This window comes from Chelonia mydas, chromosome 12 (genome assembly GCF_015237465.2).
Source record: "Chelonia mydas isolate rCheMyd1 chromosome 12, rCheMyd1.pri.v2, whole genome shotgun sequence".
NCBI lineage: Eukaryota > Metazoa > Chordata > Testudines > Cheloniidae > Chelonia > Chelonia mydas.
In genome coordinates this window covers 24,148,737-24,163,612 of record NC_051252.2, presented here as the reverse complement: position 1 = coordinate 24,163,612, position 14,876 = coordinate 24,148,737, and the positions used below count along the sequence as shown (strand labels likewise).

Here is a 14,876-nt window from a genome sequence, read left to right as displayed (position 1 = left end):
CTGTAGTTTCAAGTCGCCTTCTGTACATCATCTTAAAGTTTTATTTTGGCTGGTATAACTTTGTTGTCATTAGAGATCTATAGTCTTTTGCTTCTCATTACCTGTTCTCCAGAAGGTCTTTAGCCAAGCTATCCTTAACTATGCCAGCAGCCACAAAATCACTGCTAGATGCTATTGGAAGATGACGCTAGCATGTGTGATGACAGTGTCAGACAAATCTTGAAAAAGTCTTTCCTCCAGTTTGTTCCTGTTGTGATGTGTTTTGGCATCAAAGCTTTAATCTACATGTAGTATCAATTGGAAAAATAATCCCAGTTAAAAAACAGTACAGTAAATTCAGAGTGAGTTTTCCCTTACCTGCCAAAATTCAGTGTTGTAGTTGTGTTTGTCCCAGGACATTAGAGAATATCAGTTATGAGATATTCAGAACTCCCTACAGCTATGTCTGCCATGTCAGGATCTGGTCTCGTCCCGCTCCGAATTCATGCTTTCCATTTGCTTTTCTTCATGGACTTTTAACTTCCTACATTTTTAACGAGAGCACAGTATAAGATGTTCCACACACACACACGCATAAAAAGCAGCATCTAAGTGATTGCAAATTATTCACTGTTTCTTTTCTGAAGCCTCAGATCTTTCTCCAAGTTGGAAAGGTAGAGGGAAGAAAAAGGGTAGAACTACTATTCCATTAGCATTTGTGTAAATGACATAGCAGGAAACTTAATATGCAAAATAATATACAAATAATAAATAATTACACCTTTCATGTGTCAAAACAAGAATAATTGTTCACATGGGAACCACAGGGTTTTTTTTTTTTTACTGTGACTGGGTATGGTTTTGATACATAACTATCTGAATTTTAGCCAATCATATAATACATTCAGAAATTACAATAATACATTTGTAATCTACTTTTAAATTTGTTTTGTTTTGTTTGAGTGATTACTGAATTCCATGAAACTGAGTTCAGGAATTTCTCATTACTCTTGACCTTTAATACATAGTTACTGTATGCATAAATGTGTGACATAATTGTATTAAAATATGCAGGCAATAATTCGTTATTAGTATGTACATACAAATATATAAATACCTATAGAGAGATACTCTAAGGATCACATTTATATAATCATATAGCTTTATTCTTTCTGCATCTGAAAGCTACTTATATCTATTTCTGAAGGGAAAATATCTTGTAAGGATTGCTTTTAGGAGGGTCTCACTGGTAGTTTATAGAATGACAGTTAATCGAAAGGAGTCCATGTCTTGGCTGAGCCTTAAATATGTGTTTTTACGCTGTAAACACAGTATGCTTCTACAGAATACTCACATTTTTAATTGTGCTAGTTTGATGATAGCTGAGAGAAGGACTTTATAATAGATTTATGCATTCTGTATCGATACCAGCTTTAACCTTAGAAAATGTTTCTGTTAATGAAATACTTGAGTATAATTATTTGATTGTGAAGGATTTTAAATCAATAAATGATAAAAGATCCTGTAAAATATTTGAATGATGCTTCTATCAGATGTTTTTCTTTTCTGAGTTAGGTCATTGTTGTTTCATAGCAAATGCATGTATACGTATTAAATAGCCAGAATATAAACTTCTCTTGAAACTTTAGAATTGGTAATAACAGAAATAGATTGGGTTTTTTTATTTAAACTTACGGTGTAGATTTTATTTACAACTGAATATTTAACAGTGTATTGGGTGAGGCCTACAGGCTTGAAATTGCACTTCTATGACTTTAAGCATCCCATCTTTGACACCTTGTATCCTGTTCCCTTTTCTTTGCTATTTTTTAACTTACTGCAACAGATGAGGGGTTCTTAAACCATCTGTTAACCTTTTTTCCCCATTTTTTTAAAACATGTAGAGTCGCTCAAGGCAAGAAGACCCAGAGCAAGCTAGATTGAAACAAAAAGCAAAGGAGGTAAGCAGAGCTAGAGATCATTACACTTGACATTTCAAGGCTTGAACATATTAATTTTTTATGCCTTGCTACTTGTATATCGTTAATAAAAATCTGACTAAAACTTTTAGGATGTATTTGTTGCTTTGCCTTTGATCTTAATGTTTGCAAACTAATACATTAATACATGTGAAGCCTAAGGAGATTTTATAAGAGAATATTTCCATACATTACATTTTCATTTCCATTTTAGGTAGCTGTAGCTTTTGTTGGGTTGTTGATGATGACAGCGGCATTAGATTTTGGTGGAAAATATATGCCTTTGTCTTTCTGTAAAATGTCACTTCCTAGAAATGTGTTACTTTAATTACTAGTTTTTGTTTTTGTAACAATTAATGTTTTTAAGCTTGATGTTTTATTCAGTCATCATTCTTAGTTACTGTAGTCTAAAAATCATTAAATAACTGCATTTGAAGTTTTGATATTATAGTTGAAGGATCCAGTTCTGTGAGGTGTTGAACATCCTTAACTCTACTGAATTAAGGAGCCTGCCTCTTGCTTACGGTTACCCTATGTACTTAAAAGGATCAAGTCATAACTTTATTTAGAAAGACATAAAATATCTCTCTGTTAAATGCAGTTGTTATTTAAAAAACCAGTATCAATAGGATACCCAGCAAACCCCAATCCCGGTTAGCTGAAGTTAAATTCCATTAATTGTATTAATGAAGTCCATTAGGAGATAATATATACAGAGATATTTGTTTGACAAATATTTTACCTATTTCCCTGGTTTTCCTGTTCTATATTTGCTCTGTGTGGTCAGTGTTTTATAATTTCCATTGTTATACAGATCTCATGTATATATGGTGAGAATCAAAAAAGCTGCTCTTTTTTGAAGTACATAGATGAAATGTATATTAATTTCTTCCATAACGTGAATTACTGTGAATAGATATGAAATATATAATGAAGAAGAAATGTCAGAAAGAGTTCATTTGAACTTTTCGCCATGGGTCACTGCCTGTCTGGACTAAGGATTTTGAAAATATTTTGAAAATTTCACTAATCAACTACTTTCCTGGAAAACCTTGGAATTGTCATACCAGCTACCAACAAAGATACCCAGGCATAGATACAAAAAGAAAATCAGTTTTGAAAATATGTAAAAATAATTGAAGGTAATCAAATGTAGCAAAACAGGCTGTTGAGATAACCACAAAAGTTATTCTACCGTTGAAAGTGAGAATGAGGCACGGTTCAGACATTTGTAGTTTATACTGCCTGCAAAGCTAAGATAGTTATTAGATTTAATTCTTTTTTTATTATTTTGTCGTTGTAAGTAAACTATCCTAGAAATATTTGCCGTTTGTTGGTGGTATGGTGTCATAATCTCTCATTGAGTGCTCTTCTTATTAGTTAATTGGAAGGTAGGGGAAGGAAAAATGGTCTCTTTTAGTAAAAATATGTGTTTTAGCAAGTAATCAGACTGAAATAAGATGAATTCTTTATAGCTGTGCTGAAAGACTTACTGTCTAGCAGATTTGGTTGCTTTTGCTCTGAGCAACTGCAATGAGCATCTCTTTTTCTTCCTGTGAAATATTCAAAGTAATTTTGATATATATTGCATTTCTTGATCCACTAGGGGGAGTGATGCTGTACAGACTTGTGAATAGAAGAAAATGTTAAAAAAAATAATAATCTTGCTTTATTATTAAGTTAGCAAGTATTTTGTTGGTAATCTAATTAGTAATGCTCAGATCAAACTGCTGTGTGACTTTAAAATAGTAATTGTTCCTGAATATGGTAACTGGTTGGAATGAACAAATGTAGAATGAATACCAGGTTTTCTGTTTCAGAATGCTGCACCCTGTTCTTTTGTACAATAGCCCTGCCTTGTTTCCCACCCTTCTAATGAAAGTGCATAATTCGCTGGCTCTCTCTGAAGTTGAATTTCATTCTACATATTTAAAACCATATGACTATAAGATAAGACTCATTTTTCAGTAATTAGGGTTCTGAATTTTTTTCTTCAGTTTACTGAGCATCTTTTCACCTACAAATATTTAAATATATTTAATATATATTTAAAATATATTTTGCAGTGAATGTCCCCAAAAGGGGTGGAGAGTACAAAAAGTAAGTAGGAGTGTATTTTAGTTTAGGGTGGTTTGTTTTTTTTTCCATATAGTTTAGTTGGATCAGTTGCTGAATGAATACTGACACTGAGTACAGTTGCATTGGTGCTACTGAGACAAAACGACTGACTTTGCAATACAAAAGATGATATACTAGCCAGATGGTAGTTGGGGCATTATATTATCTGAAATTAAAGACTTTGAATTAACTTTTCAAAAAAGGCTCAGTTTTATAACTTCTCTGCCAGCTGGTCTGCTCTTAAATGTTCAGATGATCTATATTCAAGAGGAGATTTGGGTCTCCCTCCAGGTTTTGTAAATTATGAAGGTGATATTGTTAGCTTTATGAAGATTAGCGGAATTGAAATCAATATTTCCCTAATCTATAAAAATGACTTGAATGTTGGATTTTGAAGACACTTGTTGCTCATTTGCCGTTCTGGCTGGTGGCTAGACACTATTATTTAGTCAGGTATGCTGAGGACACCCAAGTCTCTTATATTATGCACAGCGCTTTGGAGCTTAGTCTTATTTCCTGGATAGCGTTGGCGTTTATGAAGCATAATGGATGTTTTATGCTTGCAAGTCATAAATTTGCTCTTCTTTTGATAAAGATTTGAGAATTTTACCATTATCTGGAAGGGTTCAGAGGCTTTGTAAATGTATAATGTTTCAAGGCTGTTGATATACCTGTATTTGAAGGGCGACGCCAGCCAGCATATTCCTTCTATTACCCACCCAAACATTCTGACATTATCTCTTTATTCTCATTTGTAGAGTGATTAGGACTGGGCTCTGGATCCATCCCAGGTAAACTCGGAGTCAAAGTGGGTGGAGACTTTAGAAGCAAAGAGAAGTACCAGGTGTGGGCACTAGAAATAAAGACAATGATGTGCAGAGAATGGGACCAATGGGGGAGATGAGAGAGAAGTATATAAGGGGAGAAAGGTGAAATCTGAAAGGAGTGGCTTAGCGATGGTTTATGGAGAAGACAAATCTAAAGGATGAAATACTTAGTTTTAGAGTTGGGAAGAAAGATATCAAAGCATAGGAAAAAATTATAATAGGAAGAGATAAGGGAAGGAAAAAATAAATAAAAGCTAAGGGTACAGGTTCTAAAACTTCCTTTTATGCTCAGAACCTCTGGACAGTCACATCTTTTTTAAACCAAATTAGCACAAACTAGTTTTAAATTTGGTTAAAAAAACGTATTAAACATCATAACTAACCTAGTTATACATAGCCCTACTGTGGACACTATATATCACACTGAGGCTTTATCTACACACAGGCTTGCACTTTTTTAGTTATACTGATGCAAACTCCTATGGTGGTCACTCTTATTTTTGTTTGAGTGGCCTATTTAAGTTTAGTTTAAACCTGTTCCAAATTGATTTAAGCTAAATGAAAATAAGTGTTCACACAGGGGTTTACACTTGTTTAACTTTCAATTAAAATTCATGCCTTCATTAAGCTGGTGCAACTCTCCTTGTCGACAAGGACAAGATAGTGATCAGTCAGTGTATTTTAATATTAAACCTATTTAACAAAGTGATGCAACATTATCTTTAAGCGAGTTTATTGCAAGAAAAATGTTCCTCTTCGCTTGTATACTGAACTACCTGAGTATTTAAACCTAGGCTACATTCTGAAATAAGAAAGATACAGTGTGATTGTCAGTTGAACCTGTACAAGGAGTAGCAACATTTGTGGACAACATTTACTTTTTATTACATTGTTAAACCTTTCAAAATCAAATTTTAAAAAATATGATGGCAATTGTTCAGTCAGTTGAAAGAATGGAAAGTCAACTACAAATATGTATTAGAGAAATGAGTTCTCTAACATCCATAAAAAGGGTTCATTAAATAGGACATAAAACAGACTATATAACTGCTAGCAAGATTAGAGAAAGATTAGGAATAATTAAGTCAGCATCTAGTAATTAAAAATATAAATGGTTTCAAAGAAAGATAGAGCAGGTGAGATCCTGAGCATCCTTTCTGTTATGGATAGCTTGCTATACAGTGTCCATTAACTGAAATGCCTATTTAGGCTGAAAGTGAAGTAGCTGAGTTTGTTCATCCTAATAGATTAACTAGGTTAAAATATTTGTGTCATCACTAACAAAGGATATTACATAGTAATAAAAACTTAAAGTAAACACCATGAACACAGTATAGTAGGGCATGCGTCCAGAGTCCAGATCAATTTAGATAACCCCCAGTCAGAATCTGGTCTCAGAGGCACTGTACTCCATGGGTGAGAAAGCTTGGCCCCCATGGAAGTCAATGGCAAAACTTCCATTGATTTCAGTAGGGACTAAATTTCACTTTGAGTACACTCCAGGGGTATTATCCTTATCTGTGCTAGCAGTTCACCTTTTTAATATTTGCACAATAGTAGCAATACATCTGAAATGAGAAAGCTCTTCCAAGGCGTTTGTTGAGGATGGGGCAATGGATGTGTCATGCACGCAGCCCTTAGTAAAGCTCTCTCTGCTGGACATTCACCAGGTTGCTGTATCTGTCCCAATCCACTGGACCCATGTGCTATAAGCTTCCCTTGATTTGAGTAGGTTTCAATACCGGCTTTCCTTGGCCTGTCTGGCATGCTTCCAGGGCACAGGCTGTCCCCATTGCAGAAATGGAGCTACATGAGCCATCTGCCCTGCACCCCCAGGACCAGTGCTGATCCCTCAGCTTGCTCCGTAACTTAAGCAAACCCTTTCCCAGAACTCGAGCCATGTGGATGCTCTGTGTTTATAATTCACCTCTTCAAGGGCATGTGATAGTGAAGCAGACAAGCACACACAGATAGACTTTCACAGGAGTTTAAAATAAATTACTCTTTACTTAACATAAGGATACACAGATCTAGAGAGCTGAAAGAATGGAAAGTCAACTGCAAAATGCAATTTCCCTGCCTCAGTTTCTTCACCACTCAGTCATTCTTTGGTCATAGGCTAGAGTCCTGTAGAGAGTCCAGGATCTTTCCTCTCCTCTGTCCTCCAACATATAGCTTCTCATTATGGAGTCTCTCTCCCACCCCGCCCACCCTGAAAAAAATGACCAGTGAGAGTCCCTTACTTTGTCAGGTGACTTCCTGCTCAGTTTCATTTCAAAATCCCCGACTGGGTGATCTGTTGTGTAGTTACCACACCTCTAGAGTTCAGACAAAAAATCTTGTTTACCTTGAGCATCAGTTGTCTCTTTGTCCAAGCGTGCACCTTTTAAATGGATGATTGTCAAAGGATATTTCTACAGTGCAATTAAACACCTGAGGCTGGCCCATACTATCTGACATGGGCTCACAGGGCTTGGGCTAAGGGGCTGTTTAATTGAGACGTAGGCGTTTGGGCTCGGGCTGGAGTCTGAGCTCTGGGACCCTGCAAGGGAGGAGAGTCCCAAGGCTCCCGCTTTAGCCCAAGCCTGAACATCTGCACTGTAACTAAACAGCCCTTTAGCCTGAGCCCCACAAGCCCCCAACTTGCATGAGCCAGCCTCGGGTTTTTAATTTCAGTCTAGAGATACCCAAAGTTTAACCCTCTATTAGCCCTGTGCCAGGTGCAAGAATTTCTCCTGTTGCCTTTGTGGATTTAGCTCAGCATGGAGGCAAAAGACAGTAGAGAAGGCAAAGATTAGCCTTCCAATCAAAATGGAGTTTTCACTCTGACCCAGATACAGAGTGTCGTCAATATCAAACAGAATTCATAAGCTGTACATAGACAGATTTCTCCAAATTGTCACACCCTGTGTAGGGATACACTGAGTGCAGACTGCACCTCTTCTGCAGCTGTTGCATGAGTGTGTCAGGGAGCATGTTTCTCCCAGTGCCCTTGGAGGTGTTATGCCTGCTGCAACCCTCTGGGCATTGTGGTGCCCTCCACTTGGTTGCTACACTTTCTCTGCCTCGCCCAGTGTGGCTTTCATTGTAGGAGGGTTAAATTGGCCTTAAGCATCTAGCTTTTGAAATGCAGCCTGTTCTGATAATATATGCAAAAAGTGTTTGGAAAGGATGTTAGATATATTTGTACGCAAAGCTATAACACTCCTCACTCTTTAAAAAAAAAAAAAAGTGAGGTAGTCTGTCAGAGCACTGAGTACACACGCATTTTACAAAGCTTGAACACTGACATGGAAATATGAAACCATTCTTGTTCCCAGACTAAAAAGAAAAGTTGCTTCTAAGCTAAATATTGTAATTCTGATTCAGCTCAGGATATTTAACTATTAAGATATCAAAAATAATTCTACAATAAATAATTTCTTAACATTGTATTGAATATATCTCAATAATTCTATAGTAGTGGTATTTGCTTGTAAATAGATTCAGATTTACTGCTATTATCCTTATATTCAGGTTTTGCTGAAAACCAAAAGCATAAGGAGTTTGGTAAGAAACAATCTATTCTTTCTTAAAGGACTTTTATAACAAATTATTTTCTGTCCAGGAATTGAGCTCCTGAACAGAAAATAAGTTTAAATTAAATCTCTGTTTAGCTCCCTAAATCATCTGAGGGTCAGAAGATTGAAAGAAAGGAGGAGAATCTTAGGAATTTGATCTTGGAATAGTGATTGATTTAATGCTCTTTTTGACCAGTAAAGGTGCATCTAAACGGGAATATTTTGTAAACATTTTTCTGTACCAATTCTGTCAATACTAAAGCTGTTGTATAGATGGAGTACAGGCATTTTTATTACTATGTGAGTAAGGTTAAACAACACAGTGGTCAAAAAAACAACAACAAAAGAACAAAAAAAAAAAACCCAAACCAGACAAAAGCTTCCTGTATATATTATAGCTTCCATTGTTTGTCACCCGGTGGAGCTACCTAGTGCAGAAAAATATTATCAACTTTTCCAGTGTGGACAAGGGCTATAGAAAACACCACAGGTCTGAATTTGGCCCATTAAGTTTTCATTATGTTGGGCAATTGCCAACTGAACATATTTTTAGTCATTCCTTCTCTTTATCAAAATGATAGAAAAAAATTGTGTTAAGACAAAGATATATATCAGACAGTCAAGCTTTGGGGTAAATGGCTTTTCTACAGTTAAAGTTCCTGTGACTTTCATTCTGTGCAAACTTGCTACTCAGAAAGAAGTAGATACTCCCATGAAAACCCTCTGTATTATCAAGCATACTAATTGGAACTATTTTTACAATATTTTTGTCTTTTTGAAGGAAGACAACATCAGACATGCGGTATGGTACCATGACCAGCACAAATCCTGATAAATTACTTTCATTGTGAGCTTTTGGGGGCAGGGCAATATATCATTATATGTGCATACAGAGTCTAGCATAATGAAGTTCTGATCCTCAACTGGAACCTCTAGATGCTACTGAAATACAAATATTAATATCTTTAACAAATAGTTAATATTCTTCATAGATTTTATTTTAACTACAGATCTGCAGAATTATCACATTCTGCTAAATTTCCAAGGCTAAAACACAGTCTAGACCCCGATCCTACAAACATTTATGTTTGTGTGTGACTTTAGGCAAGAGAAGGAGTACTTGTGGCACCTTAGAGACTAACCAATTTATTTGAGCATGAGCTTTCGTGAGCTACAGCTCACTTCATCGGATGCATACTGTGGAAACTGCAGAAGACATTATATACACAGAGACCATGAAACAATACCTCCTCCCACCCCACTCTCCTGCTGGTAATAGCTTATCTAAAGTGATCATCAAGTTGGGCCATTTCCAGCACAAATCCAGGTTTTCTCACCCTCCGCCGCCCCCCCCCCCCAATACAAACTCACTCTCCTGCTGGTAATAGCCCCTCCAAAGTGACCACTCTCTTTACAATGTGCATGATAATCAAGGTGGGCCATTTCCAGCACAAATCCAGGTTTTCTCACCCCCCCCCACCCCCCTCCAAAAACCACACACACAAACTCACTCTCCTGCTGGTAATAGCTTATCCAAAGTGATCACCCTCCCTACAATGTGCATGATAATCAAGGTGGGCCATTTCCAGCACAAATCCAGGTTTTCTCACCCCCCCACCCCCATACACACACAAACTCACTCTCCTGCTGGTAATAGCTCATCCAAAGTGACCACTCTCCCTACAATGTGCATGATAATCAAGGTGGGCCATTTCCAACACAAATCCATGCTCAAATAAATTGGTTAGTCTCTAAGGTGCCACAAGTCCTCCTTTTCTTTTTGCGAATACAGACTAACAAGGCTGTTACTCTGAAACCTGTCATTGTAGGGAGGGTGATCACTTTGGATAAGCTATTACCAGCAGGAGAGTGAGTTTGTGTGTGTGGTTTTTGGAGGGGGGTGGGGGGGTGAGAAAACCTGGATTTGTGCTGGAAATGGCCCATCTTGATTATCATGCACATTGTAAAGAGAGTGGTCACTTTGGATGGGCTATTACCAGCAGGAGAGTGAGTTTGGGGGGGGGGGCGGAGGGTGAGAAAACCTGGATTTGTGCTGGAAATGGCCCAACTTGATGATCACTTTAGATAAGCTATTACCAGCAGGAGAGTGGGATGGGAGGAGGTATTGTTTCATGGTCTCTGTGTATATAATGTCTTCTGCAGTTTCCACAGTATGCATCCGATGAAGTGAGCTGTAGCTCACGAAAGCTCATGCTCAAATAAATTGGTTAGTCTCTAAGGTGCCACAAGTCCTCCTTTTCTTTTTGCGAATACAGACTAACACGGCTGTTACTCTGAAACCTGTCTTTAGGCAAGAGAGTGTCTTACTGAATTCCACAGAACTGTTCACACACATACGTGTTTGTAATATCAGGGACCAAGACTCTTCATAGCATCTCTTGCAAATGCAGAGTTGTAAAATAAAAGAACTGTTTGGTTGGAGGGTAAGGCATGACATTACAGTTCCTATTCAGGAATGGGAGTTTGGACAATAGAAGGCAAAATGCCAAGGATCAAGAGGAAGGCCCTAATCTCTTTCCAGCCAAGTCTTGTGAAGCAGGAAAGACTGGTTTAGACAAGAAGTGGATTAATTGGAGGTGAGCATGAAGAGAGAGCTTTTTTGCCTTCCCTCTACCCCAAAGTTTTCCCAAGCTGAAGATTGCCCCTTTCAGTACAGGAAAAATCTAAACTACATCCAGTCTTCTTCAATAAACCACACTACTTCTCCCTCGAGAGAACAATGGAAGTGATCCATAGTTGGAGATGGGTTTTTGTCTTCCTAAGAATCATCCAGTGTTGATCACTGCAACAGACAGGATACTGGTCTTGATGAGCTTAATGGTCTGATCTGGTATATCACATCCTGTATTATACCCATGTAGTGCACATAGATCTTTGTGCAGAGTGAAACAATTTATCCTACCTCATAAATGTTCATTTTTTGTGGGACACTGATTGTAGTTCTATTGTAGTTAATGTTTTAGAAGTTAATTTTAGTTCTAATTATCTGTATTGGTACAAACCCGTGTTTGATCTTTCTTAGTGAACAAACTATATGTTTTGAGATTTGTTATCCCTTTAGAATAGGGATCTGAAAAAAAAGTTCCTATTGTTTACATATGTGTATTTAAACTATAATATAGAAACCATAAATGCTTCACATTTTAATTGACACCATCACTGGCATCAAATGTCATTGTTAACTAAATGTGATGAGAAATACCATGTAGTGTCAATTGGTACTAACACTTAGAATGTCTTGTTTCGGTGGTATCAGTCTGTCATGATTTTCCAACTCAGGAAATATTACATTTACAAAAGCTGCAGACAGCAATGTCAATTAAGACAGATATTTCCAGTCAGTGAATACTAATTATGTTTTTTAAAAAATATGTATGGTTGAAGAATTAAAAATGTTTACACAGAAGGTCACATCAAATTTGATTGTCCATATTTTTGCTATGAATAAATTTATTTATTAATCAGTAGTTTATTTTAATTAACAGGATAACAGCTGGAACAATATAAGTGGAAAATTAGTATCCTTATATAAACATTTTTTGCCCTAATCAGTTTTCCTATTACTTAAACTTTAAGAGTTAATTCTTAAGATTCATGCAAAGTTTTAAAATTAGAGTCTCAAAAAGCATTTTTACCAACTAAACTAGATTTTTTTGCTGTACATATTTGAAGGACAGGCCCTTATTGTTGAGGTTTTCCCTCATTACAAAACTGTAGCTACACTAATGCAAAAAAAAAAAAAAGTGTAGACAAAGCCTTAGATTTAGTTCTAGAAAAGTAGACACAATCCCAGGTATTTGAGCACTCAATCCTGTGATGTATATTTAATATCAACATTTTATTGTGCTTATAGCAGTGTTATCCAGTGGATGGAGAACAGGAGGCCTGGGCTCTAGTCTCTCTCTCTGGACTAATTAGATTCTATCCGTGATTATCATATGGTGTCAGGCTTCTTAGAATATATACATGCTATTTAAAGCTCCAAAATACAAAGACAATAGCCATATTAATAAAACATTTTGATGAGTTCCTTGTAATAACTGATAGGCTTCCAAGGGAGATTGTGAAATCCCCGTCAATGGAGGTTTTTAAGAACAGGTTGGACAAACACCTGTCAGGGATGGTGTAAGTTTAAGCACAGGGGGACGAACTTGACTTCTCGACGTCCCTTCCAGCCCTACATTTCTATGATGCTGGCAATTATGTTTATCCCAGAACAGTCATAGGTGACAGGTGTCCTTGTGGGAAATAGGAAACTCTTAAGCTAAGTAGAAATGTTGTGACTAAAGCAATGTTTACGTAAAGTACAAAATTCAGTTACTGCAAACCTAGTTCTGTAAGAGATACTTTTTTAAAAGTCTAATATAAACATTCATTTTAATTTATCATATAGTCACATGTACCATACTTTAAATATTTGCACAAACATGTCTAATAAAAATATGGTAATGTGAAATATTTTACTATCCAGTGATCAATATGGTACCAAGCTAAAAGAATCTAAATACCATAAATTGGTTTATATTTAAAAATATAACTTAATTCTGTGTCCTGATAAATTACACTTACATTTCTTTTGATTATTATTTGTATACCACCAGAATATAATGGAATTATCATACCTCCTGCTGACACATTTTTAGTCTCTTTAGTGCAAGGCCCAGATAGAAAAGTCTATCCCCAGTCTACCCTGACACTCCTGGTACATAGTGGAAACCCCCTCTACCTGATAATAGACTGAAATCACAGGTGTCTGTTCTAACATTCTACAAATAATGGCCATTATTTGGCAATTTATATACTTAGTATATACTTAGTAGAGCAGACTGAAGTTTTCTGTGGCAAATGCTATAATCATCTCCAACCAGCAGGTGAAAGACGGACAAGAATACAGGGGCAGAGTTAAGCTTGGTGTTCAAATCTTTATAGCAGTCATTGAGACTTTTTTACAATGTTAGTGTTTCAAAGGGCTATTTAATTTCAACCTTCATTCTGTCAGAACAGGTGTAGGGTGTTTTTTTTTTTTTGTTTGAGATTATAACAACTTTTCCTTGCGCATCTCATAGTGATTTATGAAGCAATGAATTAATCTTCACAACACTTCTGTAGAATATTCTGTTATTTAACAGATGGGTAAATGAGGCAGAGAGAAGTTATGTGATTTGATATCCAGTATGTCTGTCTCTGTAGCTGTATACAATAGTCTTCCCATGTGGTTCTCCAACAGGAAACCCTGCACAACAGGATTTGGCCCTTAATTATTACATTTTTGAGCCTATATATTCCTATAAACATTTGTAAAAGTTAGTTTTGTTATCATTAGTTTTGGCACAGGTATTTTTAGTAAAAATCATGGCCAGGATGTGGGCAATAAACACACTGGAAGCCAGAGACCCGCCATCCGGGGCTGAAGTCACGGAGGTCACGTAAAATCATGGAATCCGTGACTGACTCATAGCCTTAATTATCATCAATATCAGTCAGTTTAACCAAATAAAATATTAACTACTATTGGTTAGATTACAGGTTGTAATAAGGGTAAAAGTTGAAGTATCATTTTCTGTGATTTGTAAAACAGACATTTCTGTTTATATTTAGATGCATGCATAGCTTTCTAATCATACTTAAAATACAAACCAGGCAGCTGATCATTAATATGTCTGGGGAAGACTAAAGGTGTATTGCTTTCATTTGCTGTTTTTAGTTTAGTCTTTGCATTACAAATATTTTGTGTTCTCCATTAAACACTCTACAGGTAGGCACATCATCTTAATTGACAGGTTTCAGAGTAACAGCCGTGTTAATCTGTATTCGCAAAAAGAAAAGGAGTACTTGTGGCACCTTAGGGACTAACCAATTTATTTGAGCATAAGCTTTCGTGAGCTACAGCTACATGCATCCAATGAAGTGAGCTGTAGCTCACGAAAGCTTATGCTCAAATAAATTGGTTTGTCTCTAAGGTGCCACAAGTACTCCTTTTCTTTTTTCATCTTAATTGAATAATGAGAGACTGCTCAGCGTGTTGTTGATAAAAAAAAAAAAAAAGTACCTGTTTTCCCTGTAGTAATATTATTTTTTAAAAGTAAATAAATTGCATTATTACCATTTCTAATGTAAACATTAGTCAGTGGTCAGTTTTCCCTTAAGTGTGTGTTTACCAGACATGGATTTGAATGTCTGTGAAATTTAGATGTCTGAAGGAAAGTCACTCATTTTCTTTGGATTATTAGGCAGTTCAAGTAACAGTTCATAGGATTTCTTGTTCCTATTTAGTCTTGAAAGAATATTGTTGAAGCTTGCGATTAGCTTCCATGTTTTGACTGTGGGGAAGTCAGAGTGATGTAAGATGTTTTCCATGTAGAAGGGAAAAACTGGAACAAGGGTGCTATATG

At 36.4% G+C, this 14,876-nt stretch overlaps 1 protein-coding gene across 8 annotated transcripts in view; it reads left to right on the top strand.

Moving 5' to 3' along the window:
• LOC102945492 (transcription initiation factor TFIID subunit 4) overlaps positions 1 to 14,876 on the top strand; it is a 196,298-nt gene that overhangs the window by 96,000 nt on the left and 85,422 nt on the right. For all 8 annotated transcript variants that reach the window (XR_005222310.2, XM_037878200.2, XM_037878199.2 and 5 more), the window contains one exon: positions 1,884 to 1,940. Coding sequence is in view for 7 of the 8 variants with exons in the window: in XM_037878200.2 (XP_037734128.1) it covers positions 1,884 to 1,940 (57 nt within the window). In the remaining variant the exon portion in view is untranslated. The remainder of the gene's footprint in view (positions 1 to 1,883; positions 1,941 to 14,876) is intronic.